The following is a 14,982-nucleotide window of genomic DNA, read 5'->3' as shown; positions in this document are numbered from 1 at the left end:
AGAGATCTTGGGGTTTGTATCCACAGATCTCTGAAGGTTGCCACTCTAGTGGATAGAACCATGAAGAAAGCTTATAGTGTGTTAGCGTTTATTAAGAGGGGTTTGAGTTTAAGAGCTGTGGGGTTATGCTGCAATTATACAGGACCTTGGTGAGACCACATTTGGAATATTGTGTTCAGTTCTGGTCACCTCACTATAAGAAGGATGTGGAAGCGTTGGAGAGAGTGCAGAGGAGATTTACCAGGATGCTGCCTGGTTTGGAGGGTAGGTCTTATGAGGAAAGGTTGAGGGAGCTGGGGCTTTTCTCTTTAGAGCGGAGGAAGATGAGAGGCGACTTAATAGAGGTTTATAAGATGATGAGGGGGATTGATAGAGTGGACGTGCAGAGATTATTTCCTCAGGTGGATGTAGCTGTTACTAGGGGGCATAACTATAAGGTTCATGGTGGGAGATATAGGAGGGACGTCCAAGGTAGATTCTTTACTCAAAGAGTGGTTGGGGTGTGGAATACACTGCCTGCTGTGATAGTGGAGTCGGACACTTTAGGAACTTTCAAATGGTTACTGGATAGGCACATGGAGCGCACCAGAATGATAGGGAGTGGAAGAGCTTGATCCTGGGTTTGGACATAGCTCGTTACAACATTGAGGGCCGAAGGGCCTGTACTGTTCTATGTTTTTTTTACATACCTGTTAGGTACTGATCACAAAGCAGCAACGCAGGTGGATAAGGTAGTCAAGAAAGCATGCGGCACACTTGCCTTCATTGGTCGGGGCATTGAGTTTAAAAATTGGCAGGTCATATTGCAGCTGTACAAAACCTTAGTTAGGCCTCATTTAGAATACTGTGTACAATTCTGGTCGCCACACTACCAAAAGGATGTGGATGCTCTGGAGAAGGTACATAAGAAGTTTACCAGGATGTTGACTGGTCTGGAGGGTATTAACTATGAGGAAAGTTTGTATAAACTCGGTTTGTAGTCACTGGAATAACGAAGGTTGAGGGGCGACGTGATAGAGGTTTACACGATTATGAGTGGCATAGACAGAATGGATAGTCAGGTGCTCTTTCCTAGAGTAGAAAAGTCAAGTACTAGGGGACAGAGGTTTAAGGTGCATAGGGAAAAGTTTAGAGGAGATATGCGAGGCAATTTTTTTTTACACAGAGGGTGGTGAATGGGGGGTGGGAGCAGGCACGTTAGCAGCATTTAAGGGGCAACTAGACAAATACATAAATAGGATGGGAATGGAATGGAATGAAACATAAGAACATAAGATATAGGAGCAGGAGTAGGCCATCTAGCCCTTCGAGCCTGCCCCGCCATTCAATAAGATCATGGCTGATCTGTCGCTGCTCAGTTCCACATTCCCGCCCTCTCCCCATAACCCTTAATCCCCTCTCTTATCAAGAACCCATCAACCCGCTTCTTAAAAATATTTAGCGAGGTAGCCTCCACCACTTCAACGGGCAGAGAATTCCAGTGATTCACCACCCTTTGAGTGAAGAAGTTCCTCCTCAACTCCGTTCTAAACCGCCTCCCTTTTACCTTGAGGCTGTGCCCCCTAGTCCTACTGTCTTTTTTGAGCGGGAAGAGTCTCTCCACCTCTATCCTATCCATCCCATTCATCATCTTATACGTCTCAATGAGATCTCCCCTCATTCTTCTAAACTCTAACGAGTGCAAGCCTAGTTTATTCAGCCTCTCCTCATAGCTCAACCCCCTCAACTCCGGTATCAGCCTAGTAAACCTCCTCTGCACTCCCTCCAGGGCCAAAATATCCTTGCGCAGGTGCGGCGCCCAAAACTGCACACAGTACTCCAGCTAAGGCCTCACCAATGCCCTATACAGCTGCAGCAAGACCTCCCTACTTTTATATTCAATCCCCCTCGCTATGAAGGCCAGCATCCCATTCGCCTTCCTGACCACCTGCTGCACCTGCAAGCTGGGTTTGTGCGACTCATGCACAAGGACCCCGAGGTCCCTCTGCACCGTCGCCTGCTGCAGTTTTTCGCCACGTAAGTAATAGTCCTTCCTACCATTCTTCCTACCAAAGTGGACCACCTCACACTTGCCAACATTAAATTCCATTTGCCATTTCCTGGCCCATTCGCCCAGCCTATCTAGATCCTTCTGCAGACTCTCCACACCCTCCGCACAATTTGCCTTTCCCCCAATCTTGGTGTCATCAGCAAATTTCGACACCCTGCACTCGGTTCCCTCCTCCAGATCATCTATATAAATGGTAAATAGCTGAGGCCCCAGCACCGACCCCTGGGGCACCCCACTAGTCACCAACCGCCAATCCGAATAGCACCCATTGACCCCCACTCTCTGCCTCCTATTTGACAACCAATCCTCTATCCACGCTAACACCCTACCCCCAACTCCATGTCCCCTGACCTTCTGCAATAACCTCTTGTGAGGTACCTTGTCAAACGCCTTCTGAAAATCCAGAAAGACCACATCCACCAGCTCTCCTCTATCCACTGCCCTAGACACATCCTCATAGAACTCCAGTAAATTTGTCAGACACGACTTCCCTTTAATGAAACCGTGCTGCGTCTGCCCTATCAAGCAATTCCCTTCAAGATGCCTCGCAATTTCCTCCTTAATGACGGATTCTAACATTTTACCTACCACAGACGTTAAACTAACCGGCCTATAATTCCCCGCCTTTTGCCTGGCACCCTTCTTAAACAACGGCGTAACATTAGCCGTTTTCCAATCTTCCGGCACTTCCCCGGAATCCAGCGACGTCTGGAAAATAACCACCAAGGCATCCACTATCACCTCCGCCATTTCTTTCAGAACCCTCGGATGCATTCCATCCGGTCCTGGGGACTTGTCCACAATCAGCCCCTCCAGTCTGTCGAGCACCACCTCTCTAGTAACAGTAATGTCATTAAGACTCTCCAGTCCTACCACCTTTCCATCGCTAACACCCGGCAAATTATTCACGTCCTCCTCCGTGAAGACAGAAACAAAAAAGTTATTCAATACCTTAGCCATATCCCCATCCCCTACCACTAGGTCCCCTTTCTCATCCTCTAAAGGACCAACGTTCACCCTAGCCAGCCTCTTCCTTTTTATATATTTATAAAAACTCTTGCTATCCTTTTTTATATTAAGTGCTAGCCCAGCTTCATAGCTTCTCCTACCCTTCTTTATCAACTTCTTTGTCAATCTTTGTTGACATTTAAACCTTTCCCAATCCTCTTCTCGCCCACTGCTCTTAGCTACTCTAAATTCCTCCGCTTTTAATTTAACACTTTCCTTCACCTCCTTCGTTATCCACAGCTTATTACCTCTCCTCCTACGGTCCTTTTTGACCATCGGAATAAATTTCTGCTGAGCACCAAGAAAGATCTCCTTAAAGATCCTCCACTGCTCCTCAGCAGACCTACCTTCCAACGCGCTCCCCCAGTCCACATTCGCCAATTCTTCTCTCATCCTACCGTACTCCCCTCTATTCAAACGGACTCTGTAAGCGCATACGGTTTTAGTTTGGGCAGGCATCAAGGAACGAAGGGCCTGTTCCTGTGCTGTAATTTTCTTTATTCTTTGATAGCCTTATATCAGTAGTGGGGAAAATGCTAGAACCTATAATCAAGGTTCTGATAACAGTACACTTCTAAAATAATGAGGATTGGGCACATTCAACATGGATTAATGAAAGGGAAATTATGTTCAACAAACTTGTTTAGGTAAGGGGAAATCGGTAGAAATGGTATGCCTGTATTTTCAGAAAGCTTTTGATAAGGTCCCATATAAGACTTTAGGAGATAACATTAGAGTACATGGGTTTGGGGGGACTAGCCCAGCTATTCACAATCTATATCAATGATTTGAATGAGGACATTAAATGTAACATTTCCAAGTTTGCTGCTAACACAAAGCTTGTTGGAAGTGAGAGTTCTGAGGAGGATGAATACACTTCGAGGGAACTTAGAGAGGTTACTGAAAACTAACATGCAAGTGCAGCAAGAAACTAAAACTTTATGACGAGAGGATTTGAGAATAGGAGAAAAGACGTTGCATTATCATATAGAGCCTTGGTGAGACCACACCTGGAGCACTGTGTACAGTTTTGGTGTCCTTATCTGAGGAACGATGTCCTTACTACAGAGGAAGTACAGCAACGATTTACCAGGCTGACTCCTGGGATAGTGGGAATGTCATATGAGGTTAGGATTATATTCATTGGAGTTCAGAAGACTGAGGGGAGATCTCATAGAAACTTACAAAATTCTAACACAGTTAGACAGGAAAGATTCAGAAAGGTTGTTCCTGATGGTGGGCGAGTCCAGAACTCAGGGTCATCGTTTGAGGATAAGGGGTAAACCTTTTAGAACTGGGATGAGGAGAAATTTCTTCACCCAGAGGGTACTGAATATATGGAATTCACTCCCACAGAACGTAGTTGAGGCCAAAACGTTGTCTGATTTCAAGGAGGAATTAGATATAGCTCTTGGGGTTAAAGGGATCAAGGGACATGGGGGAGAAGGATTAGGATATTAATTCAGTGATCAGCCATGATCAAAATGAATAGTGGAATAGGCTCGAAGGGCTAAATGGCCTCCCCCACTTTTAGTTTCTACGTTTGTAACAAAGGTTTACCAAATTCCTAGGATGGAGGGACTGTCTGGTGAGGAAAAACTGGGCCTTCATTCTCTGGAGTTAAGAAGAATGGAAATGATCTAATTCAAACAAATAAACTTCATTCAAGGCTCAATAGGCTTAATTCAGAAAGGATTTTGCCCCTTGCTGGGTGCGCATCCAGAATCTGGGACTCAGAGGTTCTGCCTCTGAGGGCTGTGGAGGCCCAGTCACTGAGTACATTTAATAGATTTCTACATCTTAAAAACATCAAGGGATACAGGGATAGTGCAGGGACATAGTGTTGAAACAGAAAATCAACCATGACCTCACTGAATGGTGGAATAGGATTGACAAGCTGAATGGCCCACTGTTGCTCCTATTTCTGATGTTCTTATGAACTACTTCTGCTGATGGAGTCCAGGATTGGGGATAGAAACCAAAAATTAGAGCCAGATCTTTGAGGAGTGAAATAAGGAAACCCTTCTACATACAAATAGCAGAAGAACTTTGGAATAGATCAATTGTAAATTTTAAATCCCAACATAGTGGGCTGAAGGGCCTGTTCCTGCACTGTACTGTTCTATGTTCTATCTCAAAGGACTGCAATTCTCAGTATGATACAGGGAAGTGCAGGAATGCAGTGGAGATCTGGGAATCAGTAGTCAGGGAGACAGACAGGTGTTTTAGCAACTTGTCCCCTACCTGGTGCAAGGTAAAGGGCAGCGAGAGGCTGAAGAAGAATCTGAGGGAGGGGTGGAGGGTTTGTGTCTCTGCAGGAACAATGACATAAGAGAAAGGTCTGAGATCCTGCAATCAAAGGTTTCAAGAATTAGGGAGAGAGTTTTAAAACAAAAGCAGCATTTCAATAGGTAGCATTAATCCCTGGGTTACTCCAGTGACACGGGCTAATCACAAGACTGGATTGGTCAGGTTAATGCAAGACTAGAGAAATGGTGTGGTTCAGATTCTTCAGACATTGCGAGAAGTTCTGGCACAGGAGGGATCTGCTCACGATGGACAGGTTGCATCTCAACAGAGTTCAGACCAATGTCATCCGAGGAAGGTTCCCTTGTGTTGGAGACCGTAAGCACCAGGGGCAAATGTTAAGAGAAACAAGATGCACAGAAAACACCACACAAATAAAGAATAATTCAGAAATAGGAACAATTCCAAAATCTGCCTGGAACTTGTTGCCGGGGGAGGCAGCGGAAGCGGATACAGTAATGGCTTTTAAGGGGCATCTGGATAAATACACGAATACAATGGGAATAGAGGGATGCGGTCCCCGGGAGGGTAGGGAGCTTTAGTTCAGTCGGGCAGCATGGTCGGTGCAGGCTTGGAGGGCTGAAAGACCTGTTCCTGTGCTGGAATTTTCTTTGTTCTTTGCTACAAGGGATCATATAGGAACTAAATGCAAGGTAGTCTACAGTGAGTTTGCACTATATGTACATCGGTTGCTGAGCTAACACGAGTTGCCAGATGGGACTGCAATGTGGTGACAACAACAGAACTGGCCAAAAGGAGAGACTTAGAAATGTAACATTTTGGTCTAAAATATATATATTTTTAAGTTTATTTATTAGTCACAAGTAGGCTTACATTAACACTGCAATGAAGTCACTGGGAAAATCCCCCAGTCACCACACTCCAGCACCTGGTTGGGTACACCACAGGAGAAATTAGCACAGCCAATTCACCTGACCACTTCCAGAAAGGGGGGATGGGGGTGGAGTGGTAGCGTTGTCAAAAAAATTATTGTAGCACCAGAGAGAGAGAGATGAGGTAAAGAGGAGCCAAAAACAAAATCGATCTGGTTAGAATTAAGGAATAGAGGAAATATGACATGGATAGCCTCCTACTCCGTTCTATACACGAGATGGTAGCCCATTTTGAAAATACAGGTCAACATCTGTTAATGCTCAAAATAATAGGCAGCTTTGGGTGTTAATAAGCTAATACTTTTCACTCTATTTGGAATCTGTTAGGTGCAATGGATTGGATGAGATGATACCTGTCCAGAAGGCAAGAAGCCAGTTCTCTCGTGTAGATTCCACATCCTCTTCCTCATTCAGTGTCTTCAACATGATACAGGAATGTTCACCAGTCAGTTCATTCTGCAGTTAATACAGAAGTTTAATTGAAATGGGACACACCTAGATCGACAAGCTACTGGAAACAAATGCGTAACATGCCCAGTTGACCTGTAAAGTCTTTCTCACCGACATCTTCAAGCTAGTGCCAAAATTGGAGCTGTCCCTTAGCTGGGTTAAGCAATAGCCTGACACAGTCATATTGCTCCAGTCCTACCTTACAGCTAATGTCTAACCAGGAGGACTGATCCTGTGCTGCACAGTGGGTGACATTCAGGAGGGAGGGCTCTGGGAGTTTAAAACATTGCAGGTTAGGTGGATTGGCCATGCTAAATTGCCACTTAATGTCCAAAGATGTGTAGATGAGGGGAATTTACGGGACAAACACATAAGCTAAGATGCTCTGTCAGAAAGGCGGTGCAGATTCGATGGGTCGAATGGCCTCCTTCTGGACTGCAGAGATTCTACGACTCTGGAGCCCAAGAAGTCATAGAGTCATAAAGGTTTACAGCACGGAAACAGGCCCTTCAGCCCAACTTATCCATGCCGCCTTTTTTTTTAAAGCCTTGAAACTAATCCCAATTGCCTGCATTTGGCCCACATCCCTCTATACCCATTGTACCCATATAACTGTCTAAATGCTTTTTAAATGACAAGATTGTACCCACTTCTACTACTACCTTTGGCAGCTTGTTTCAGACACTCACCAGCCTCGGTGCGAAAAAACTGCCCCTCTGGACACTTTTGTATCTCTTCCCTCTCACCTTAAACCTATACCCTCTAGTTTTAGACTCCCCTACCTTTGGGAAAAGGTACTGACTATCTCGCTGATCTGTGCCCATCATTATTTTATAGACCTCTATAAGATCACCCCTCAGCCTCCTACGCTCCAGAGAAAAAAGTCCCAGTCTATCAAACCTCTCTTTATAACTCAATCCATCAAGTCCTGGTAGCATCTTAGTAAATCTTTTCTGCACTCTTTCTAGTTTAATAATATCCCTTCTATAATAGGGTGACCAAAATTGCACACAATATTCCAAGTGTGGCCTTACCAATGTCTTGGACAACTTCAACAAGACATCCCAACTCCTGTATTCAAGCCAAGCATGCCGAATGCCTTCTTCACCACTCTGTCCACCTGTGACTCCACTTTCAAGGAGCTATGAACCTGTACCCCTAGATCTCTTTGTTCTGTAACTCTCTCCAACGCCCAACCATTAACTAAGCCCTGCCCTGGTTCAGTCTACCAAAATGCATCACCTCACATTTGTCTAAATTAAACTCCATCTGCCATTTGTCAGCCCACTGGCTCAATTGATTAAGATCCTGTTGCAATTGGAGATAACTTTCTTCACTATCCACTATGCCACCAATCCTGGTGTCATCCGCAAACTTACTAACCATGCCCCCTATATTCTCATCCAAATCATTAATATAAATGACAAATAACAGTGGACCCAGCACTGATCCCTGAGGCACACCACTGGTCACAGGCCTCAAGTTTGAAAAACAAACCTCTATAACCACCCTCTGGCTTCTGTCAAGAAGCCTATTTTGTATCCAATTAGATACCTCACCCTGGATCCTGTGAGATTTAACCTTATGCAACAACCTACCACGTGGTACCTTGTCAAAGGCCTTGCTAAAGTCCATGTAGACAACATCAACTGCACTGCCCTCATCTACCTTCTTGGTGACCCCTCAATCAAATTTGTGAGACATGATTTTCCACTCACAAAGCCATGCTGACTGTCCTTAATCAGTCCTTGCGTCTCTAAATGCCTGTAGATCCTGTCTCTCAAAATATCTTCCAACAATTTACCCACCACAGATGTGAGTCTCACTGGCCTGTAGTTCCCAGGCTTTTCCCTGCAGCCCTTTTTAAACAAAGGCACAACATTTGTCACTCTCCAATCTTCATGCGCCTCACCCGTGACTATCGATGATTTAAATATCTTGGCTAGGGGGCCACAATTTCCTCCTTAGCCTCCCACAATGTCCTAGGATACACCATCAGGTCCCAGGGATTTATCTACTTTGATGCACTTTAAAACTTCCAGCACCTCCTTCTCTGTAATACGTACACTCCTCGTGGCATCAGGTCAAATATAGTCAAGGAAACCCCGTGCTGATCATCACCCAATGTTGCCACCCTGCCCCAACCACCACCGCACCCCACACATTTAAAAACATTGAGGATACAGGGATAGTGTAGGAAATGATCCCGGCGGGCCGGGGGGGGGGCGGAGAGGGCCCGGCAGGCCGGGGGGCGGGGGGGAGCGGAGAGGTCCCGGCGGGGGGCAGAGAGGGCCCGGCGGGTCAGTGGGGGGCAGAGAGGGCCCGGCGGGCGGAGAGGGCCAAGCAGGCCAGGGGCTGCTCCTATTTCTTATGTTATCACAAATGCCAATCTTCGCTCCACATGATATCAAGTAATGTTTGGACCACACAAATGAGAGGCAATAACCATTTCCAACGCGAGAAAACCTAACCGTGTCCTCCTTGACATTCAATACCATTGCCCTTGCTCAATCTCCTTCTATCAACACCCTGGGGTTACTGTTGACCAGAAATTGACTCGCTATATAAACGCTGTGACTACAGTAGCAGATTATGGCTGTGAACTCTGTGCTGAGTAAATCTCCTCCCGACTCTAAGGCCTGTCCACCATCTACAAGGCACATAAGAACATAAGAAATAGGAGCAGGAGTAGGCCATCTAGCCCTTTGAGCCTGCCCCGCCATTCAATAAGATCATGGCTGATCTGTCGTGGCTCAGTTCCACATTCCCGCCCTCTCCCCATAACCCTTAATCCCCTCTCTTATCAAAAACCCATCAACCCGCATCTTAAAAATATTTAGCGAGGCAGCCTCCACCACTTCAACGGGCAGAGAATTCCAGAGATTCACCACCCTTTGAGTGAAGAAGTTCCTCCTCAACTCCGTTCTAAACCGCCCCCCCTTTACCTTGAGGCTGTGCCCCCTAGTCCTACTGTCCTTTCTGAGCAGGAAGAGTCTCTCCACCTCTATCTTATCCATCCCATTCATCATCTTATACGTCTCAATGAGATCTCCCCTCATTCTTCTAAACTCTAACGAGTACAAGCCTAGTTTATTCAGCCTCTCCTCACAGCTCAACCCCCTCAACTCCGGCATCAGCCTAGTAAACCTCCTCTGCACTCCCTCCAAGGCCAAAATATCCTTGCGTAAGTGCGGCGCCCAAAACTGCACACAGTACTCCAGCTGCATTTCTTCCTGTTGGGGAACACTTCAGCAGTCAAGGGCATTCAGGTTCTGATCTTCAGGTAAGCGTTCTCCACGGCGGCCTTCAAGATACATGACGACGCAGAATTACCGAGCAGAAACCAATAGCCACATTCCACACACATGATTGCAGCCTCAACTGGGATCATGTCACACTATCCATAACCCCACGACTTGTCTCGGCTTGCAAAAATCTCACTCACTATCCTGGCTTGAGACAATTCATGCCTCTTTAATCTGTGCCTAAACCCCTCTCCACTCGCACTGTCTGTACCTGTAGAGTTGATTACCTGTTAAGACTCGCATTCCATCCATTATTTTGTAATTGAGTTTGTGTCAACATATGCCCTGTTTGTGAACCCAACTCCCACTCAACTGATGAAAGTGCAGTGTTCTGAAAGCCTGTGCTACCAAATAAACCTGTTGGACTTTAACATGGTGTTGTGAGACTTCTCACTGTGCCTATCCCAGTCCAACACAAACATCTCCACGTCATGACCATCAAGCAGTTCATTCCCAATCATAACCACTTGCTGAGTGAAAAGATTTTTCCTTGTGTTTCCATCGCTTCTTTTGCCAATTAAGTCTGTGCTGCCACATCCTTCACCAATGGGAACAGGTTTTCCCTATCTACTCTGACCATACCCCTTAACATTTTGAATGCCTCTATCAAATCTCCTCTTAACCCTCTCCTCGAAAACACAGTCCCAACTCTTCCAATCCATTTATCTATACAATTGCAATATCTCATCCCTAATCTTCTGTACTGTCTCTTGAAAGTGCAATGCCAAAACAGACATAATACTCCAAGCTGAACTATTGTTTTAGACAAGATTAACACAAGTCCTTGCTCTTTTACTCTATGCCCCATGAATAAATCCTAGACTGCTAGTTAACCAGTCTCCCAACTAGTCCTGCTGTCTTCAATGGCTTAGCATGTATACGCCCAGGTCCTTCGATTCTTGCATTCCCTTTCAAAATGTATCCATTATTTTATACATTATGTTTAATTTTATACATTATTTTTACACTATGTCAGGGCACAAGTCAGGGGTGTGAAGGAACATTATCTATCTGCCTTTGGGAGCAGCTCCAACAACACCCATGAAATGCAAGATATGCAACTCATTTGATTGACACGCTATCCACCGCCTTAAACATTCACTCCCTCTAGCACTGAGAGACCCATGGCATCAATTACACCAACCACAAGAAGTGTTTGGGCCTGTTGGATTTAACTTGGTGTTGTGAGACTTGTTACTGTGCAAACCACGTGAAGCATTGCATAAGTTGCCAAACTACTATCAACAACACATTTCATCTCTCCAATCGCTCGCATTGAAAAGGACAAAGCTACAGACATACAGGAACATTATTACTTGCAATTTCTCCTCCAAATCACACAGCATCTTGACGTGAACTATACTGCCGTCCATTCACTGTTATGAAGTCCCGGACTCCCTTTCCTAAAAACGTTGGATGTACATTTACCACACGGACTGCAGCAGTTTAAGGCAAAAGCTCAGCACAACATTCTCCAAGGCCATTAGGGATGGACCACAAACGCTGACCATTCCACATGCTGACCATTCCAGAAGCTGACCATTCCAGATGCTGACCATTCCAGATGCTGACCATTCCAGATGCTGACCATTCCACATGCTGACCATTCCAGAAGCTGACCATTCCACAAACACTGACCATTCCAGAAGCTGACCATTCCACATGCTGACCATTCCACATGCTGACCATTCCACATGCTGACCATTCCACAAACGCTGACCATTCCAGAAGCTGACCATTCCACAAACGCTGACCATTCCACATGCTGACCATTCCACATGCTGACCATTCCACATGCTGACCATTCCACATGCTGACCATTCCACAAACGCTGACCATTCCAGAAGCTGACCATTCCACAAACGCTGACCATTCCACATGCTGACCATTCCACATGCTGACCATTCCAGAAGCTGACCATTCCACATGCTGACCATTCCACATGCTGACCATTCCAGAAGCTGACCATTCCACAAACGCTGACCATTCCACATGCTGACCATTCCACATGCTGACCATTCCAGAAGCTGACCATTCCACATGCTGACCATTCCACAAACGCTGACCATTCCACATGCTGACCATTCCAGAAGCTGACCATTCCACATGCTGACCATTCCACATGCTGACCATTCCACATGCTGACCATTCCACAAACGCTGACCATTCCACAAACGCTGACCATTCCACATGCTGACCATTCCAGAAGCTGACCATTCCACATGCTGACCATTCCACATGCTGACCATTCCACAAACGCTGACCATTCCACAAACGCTGACCATTCCACATGCTGACCATTCCACATGCTGACCATTCCACATGCTGACCATTCCACATGCTGACCATTCCACATGCTGACCATTCCACAAACGCTGACCATTCCACATGCTGACCATTCCAGATGCTGACCATTCCAGATGCTGACCATTCCAGATGCTGACCATTCCAGATGCTGACCATTCCAGATGCTGACCATTCCAGCAACACCCGCATCCCATGAACAATTAAAAATAAAATTTTAACTTTGAAATGATTGGTGACAAAGGTTTCTAAGAACTTGATTTTTTTCCCCCTAGAACACATACTGTTTGACAAATAATGAGGTTAAGTGCAGTGTATCAGTTATAAAACTCTTGTAATGTTTAACAAGATTACTCCCGAGAGGATTTCAGTAATCATTGTTGGATTATAACCATTATTGGGTGTGTATGGGGTGTCAGGGAGGGGTAATACCTTTGGTGGGGGAACATGTCGCGTCCTTTCAGGGTGGTTTGTCCATCCTTTGTCCCCATCTGGCACTCAGCTCTCACCTGTGGCTCCCTGTAGCTGTTTGCACGCGACAGTGGCTACACCCCGGGCAACGGCTTCGACAAGCCGGCTGAACCAGGTGAGGGTAGCTGATGGGTCTCAACCCTCAGTGAGATAGGAAGATGTCTATCCCAGCTTGTGAAGACAGAGTCCGGCGGATTGAGCGGATGAGACCAATGGAAGTTCAAACGGTCAAGAAGGCGGTCTCTGCAAGCGTCGTGGGACACAAAGAGCAGGACAAGACACAGGCGACGTCCTGGTCATCCACTGCGCCTAGTCCCATCTCCAGCCGTCTTGACTCTCGTCTTGCCACTGATGGGAATTGGGAAGAGAGAGTGAGGCTGACACTGCGCAACTCTCTCTCACTTTAATCCAAATCAAGCGCTAGTCTCGACACCATCATCATCATCAATGTCCTGTTGAACTGCTGAAGCCCTGTGGCGTTGGGCGAGCGATGAAGCAGCAGCTGTGGACACACTGGGAGCGGTAGTCACGGACCTGCACACAGGCGGCTCAGGTCCAATGGTCGCTTTCTGCTGACTGAAGCAGCAGTGAAACTCGGTATCTACCTGGGCGACTGAGCGGTCCCCTTCAGGAACGCACTGCTCACCTCCGCAGAATGAGGAAGGGGCTAGAAAAGGTGCCCTAAACATTACCTGCTTCACTACACCCTGGCCAGTTTACCACGGCTGGCAGGAATCCCAACTTGTGGTTGAACATAAAATAAAACACAAGGTGATACCGCTCACCATTGGCACTTGGAACATGCGCACACTTTTGGATAATCCTACAGCAGATAACCAGATAAATGCGAAGTGATGCATTTTGGAAGAAATAATGTGGGGGGAGTTATACAATAAATGGCATGGCCATCAAGTGTATAGAAACACAGAGGGACCTGGGTGTGCAAGTCCACAAGTCCTTGAAGGTGGCAGCACAGGTGGAGGTGGTGGTGAAGAAGGCATATGGTATGTTTGCCTTTATAGGAAGGGGTATAGAGTATAAAAGCTGGAACCTGACGTTGCAGTTGTATAGAACATTGGTTAGACCACATTTGGAGTACTGCGTCCAGTTCTGTTCGCCGCACTACCGGAAGGACGTGGAGGCTTTACAGAGAGTGCAGAGGAGGTTTACCAGGACGTTGCCTGGTATGGAGGGTCTTACCTATGAGGAGAGATTGGGTAAACTGGGGTTGATCTCCCTGGAAAGACAGAGAATGAGGGGAGACCTAATAGAGGTGTATAAAATTATGAGGGGTATAGATAGGGGTGAATAGTGGGAAGCTTTTTCCCAGGTCGGAGGTGACGATCACGAGCTCAAGGTGAGAGGGGTGAGGTGTAACTCAGATGTCAGAGGGGCGTTTTTTACACAGAAGGCGGTGGGGGCCTGGAATGCACTACCAAGTAGGGTGGTGGAGGCAGGCACGCTAGGGTTGTTTAAAGAACAAAGAACAAACACAGCACAGGAAACAGGCCCTTTGGCCCTACAAGCCCACGCTGCCCATTTTAACACTCAGTGAGCACCTCATTCCAATCCTTCTTCTACCTATGACTTTTGTCTACGCCTCTTGGACTCCACAATAAAGGTGCGCAAGTTTAGAGAATTGTGTGTGCGCCAGATTAAGGGAGGTCTAATTCAGGGACAATTTGTTAACACCAATCAGCCTAAAAGCACGTTTTTGGAGTGTGGGAGGAAGCCGGAGCACTCGGAGAAAACCCACGCAAGCACGGGGAGACACCAACCCAAGTCGGAGATCTGACCCCGGTCCGTGTATCTGCACAGCAAACAGTGATAGTCACTGAGCTGTCGTGTTGCCCGTCAGTTGGTCCAGTTTAAGCGAACACTAACGACGTGAAGTGCTAGGCAACTCTTGAAGCAACATCCAAGAGCAGCCCTCGCGCGACCCACCGCGTGTATGTCCCTTGTTGGCCAACAAGGCGGACCGAATCACCTGTGGATGTAAAAAAAGAGACATCAATAAACATACACAGCTTATACAGACATTCACGGAAGATCCCCAGAAGCTCAAACGTAAGAGACAGGTGAGCCATAAAATATGTTGGTCGGCCCATAGGAATCTATTGATTCCCAGGAACGTCCTGAGGCTCTTGATCCTTAACTAGAACATTCTTTTGTATCCCTCCATCTCTAGTCTGCT

At 46.4% G+C, this 14,982-nt stretch overlaps 1 protein-coding gene across 1 annotated transcript in view; it reads right to left on the bottom strand.

Moving 5' to 3' along the window:
* nat10 (N-acetyltransferase 10) overlaps window positions 1-14,982 on the bottom strand; it is a 178,120-nt gene that overhangs the window by 25,247 nt on the left and 137,891 nt on the right. Inside the window, exon 22 of the mRNA XM_080189838.1 lies at window positions 6,612-6,714. Coding sequence (XP_080045964.1) covers window positions 6,612-6,714 — 103 coding nt within the window. The remainder of the gene's footprint in view (window positions 1-6,611; window positions 6,715-14,982) is intronic.

Source organism: Carcharhinus amblyrhynchos, chromosome 6, assembly GCF_965287045.1.
Source record: "Carcharhinus amblyrhynchos chromosome 6, sCarAmb.v2.hapA, whole genome shotgun sequence".
NCBI classification, from domain to species: domain Eukaryota; kingdom Metazoa; phylum Chordata; class Chondrichthyes; order Carcharhiniformes; family Carcharhinidae; genus Carcharhinus; species Carcharhinus amblyrhynchos.
The sequence above is the reverse complement of the archived record's forward strand: the minus strand, read 5'-3'. Positions and strand labels throughout refer to the sequence as shown.